The 2,680-nt window shown below is 32.9% G+C and overlaps 1 protein-coding gene across 1 annotated transcript; it reads left to right on the plus strand.

Moving 5' to 3' along the window:
- Positions 1 to 781: 781 nt before the first annotated feature.
- LOC128558001 (clumping factor A-like) lies at positions 782 to 1,694 on the plus strand. The gene is made up of 2 exons (XM_053546719.1): positions 782 to 1,198; positions 1,326 to 1,694. The coding sequence occupies exons 1-2, from the start codon at positions 782 to 784 to the stop codon at positions 1,692 to 1,694; spliced, it is 786 nt and encodes a 261-aa protein (XP_053402694.1).
- The last annotated feature ends 986 nt before the right edge of the window (positions 1,695 to 2,680 follow it).

Raw genomic sequence — 2,680 nt, forward strand, 5'->3', positions numbered from 1 at the left:
TACAATTGATGATGTCAAAATATTTATTTTGCTATCCGCTGAGGACGCAGTTTTATTTGCGCATACGCCTACAGCACTTCAGTCTACGTTAAATGATTTACACGCATTTTGCCAAAGATGGAGACTTAAAGTAAATACCAATAAAACAAAAAATATGATTTTTGAAAAAGGCCGACACACTGAACACAATTTTATATATAATGATATAGCGTTGGAAAATGTGAAAATATTTAAATATCTTGGAATAAATTTGTTCAAAAATGGTCAGTGGTACCGAACACAAAAGAAATTAGCTCAACATTCCCTGTTTTCATTACACAATTTATTTACCGTATTCAACCAGTTAGAATTATCTATAACTGACAAATTTAAACATTTTGATAGCATTATTGGTTCAGTTTTAAACTACGGTGCTGAAATTTTTGGTTATCATGAAGGGAAAAATATAGAAATGATACATTGTAAATTTCTTAGAAAAATCTAATGCGTAAAAAAGACAACAAAACTTGATGGACTTTATTGTGAAACGGGGAGACATCCCATGCGAATACAACGAAAATTAATTATGATAAAATATTGGTTGGAAGTACTCTCTTTAAGTAATGACTGCTTGTTGAAACGAATGTATAACGCCTTAAAACTTGATGCAGAAAATGGTCTTTCTTATGGTGGAAATAATTGGGCATTTCAAATAAAACAAAATTTAAATGAAATTTGTTTCAGCTCAGTGGCTACTTCTTGCATCATTAAAATATCAACGCTACTTTTACTTTTCAGGAAAATGCCACGCAAGAAAAAAGATCAAGCTACTGCAGAGAGAAAAGGCAACAAAAGAAGATTGTTTTTGGCCGAGAAGCTACAGCAATTAGGGGATGAACTGATTGCAAAACAATATTTGACAAGAAGAAAGAATAAAATAAGGCCAAAAAGGCTTCGAGATGAAAATAGAACTTTCTTATCTGACGTGAAACAAAAAGAGAAGATTAAAAAGAATATTCCCGTTGACACTGAAATGGATGAAAAGGAAGACAATATTAACCCTAAAGAAGAACTGAAAGATGCAGATCAATATAGAAACGGCAGTGATAATGAAATTAAAGTAGATGATGGAAATAAAATGACATATCAGTTACAATACAAGAGTAAAATTGAAAACTTTGATAATAAAACTGACAACGCCGAAGACGAAGAAACAGAAGTAAAAAAATGAAGAAGACATCAGAAGTGAACAGGAAAGTAACTTGATTGAGGATCAACACCACGACATCGGCTTTGAACAAAATGTGGATCAGAACTGTGAAAAGGAAAAATGCACCGATGAACAGTCTGAAGAAGAGACTGAAGTAGAAGACTGTACAGAAGAAAAAAATGAGATAAACAGCTGCACAGACAGTGAGAGAGAAATAAATCAAGACATTGAAAATGAAAAGTATGAAAATGGTACTGAAAGTAAACATATAGACACAGAAATGTATGAAACGGAATCAAATTCAGATCAAGAAAAAGAACATGATAAGTCCTCCGACAGTGATATGGAAAAGAATAAAGAATATGAAAAGTGTGAAAAAGGAAACCAAAGACATGACAATAACAGAGAAGATGAATACGAATTGGAAACCGATTTAGATGAAGAAAAAGAAAATGACAAATGCACAGACACAGCCAGTGACAGCAAAATGAACCAAAAAAAATGAGAAAGAAAAACATAAAGAAGGAAGAAACGGACGTGAAAGAAACGGAGAAAATGAATGTAAGTCGGAACCTAGCACAGATGAGGACATAACGAATATCAAATACAAAGACAGTGGGCACTGAAATGAATGAACAATTTGAAAGTAAAAAAGTATGAAGAAGGTTTCAAAAGACATGGAAGACACAAAAATGATTATTGTGAATTGGAACATACCACAGATGAAGACGTAGAAAAAGGCAATAGCACAGACAGTGAAATGGACATTAATGAAGAAGTCGAAAATAAAATGTATGAAAACGGCAGAAAAAAGCATGGAATACACAAAGAAGATGAAAGTGAATTGGAACCTATTACAGATGAAGGCGTAGAAACGGACAATTGCACAGAGAGTGAAATAGAAATAAGTGAAGGGCTTGAAAATAAACAGTATGAAAAAGGAAGAAGAAAACATGGAAGACACATAGAAGATGAAAGTGATTCGGAACCTATTACAGATGAAGACTTAGAAAATGACAAATGCACATACAGTGACTTGGAAATGAATGAAGAATTTGAAAATGTAAAGTTTCAGGAAGGACAAAACAGACATGAAAGACACAGAGAAGATGAAAGTGAATCTAAACCGATTATAAATGATGACATTGTAAATGACAAGTATGAAGAGGAAGACATTGAACAGCTACATGAAGATGAGGAAACAGAAATAAAACAAGAGTATTTCAGAACAGGTCAAAGCAGTCCGGATGAAATGAGTGACTTAGACAATGAATCATATATAGATAAAGCTTCACAAGTCGATACTGATGAAGAAAAATGGTCAAACGAAGACAGCGATACTGATTATAATTCTGAACCTAATGAAGTCCCATATAAAAATGAATTCAACTTATTGTTAACAAAGAGTGAATGGAAATCAATAAAGCCAAAACATGGTAGAATAAAGTTAGCTAAAGGTTGGACACATCTGTTTGCTTCCAAATTCAGTGA

The sequence above is a fragment of the Mercenaria mercenaria genome, chromosome 6 (assembly GCF_021730395.1).
Source record: "Mercenaria mercenaria strain notata chromosome 6, MADL_Memer_1, whole genome shotgun sequence".
NCBI classification, from domain to species: Eukaryota; Metazoa; Mollusca; class Bivalvia; order Venerida; family Veneridae; genus Mercenaria; species Mercenaria mercenaria.

Coding starts and splice junctions, on each gene's coding strand:
- LOC128558001 (XM_053546719.1), top strand. CDS start 782: ATGCCACGCAAGAAAAAAGATCAAGCTACTGCAGAGAGAAAAGGCAAC. Junction 1,199..1,325: donor CCGAAGACGAAGAAACAGAA/GTAAAAAAATGA, acceptor ACCGATGAACAG/TCTGAAGAAGAGACTGAAGT.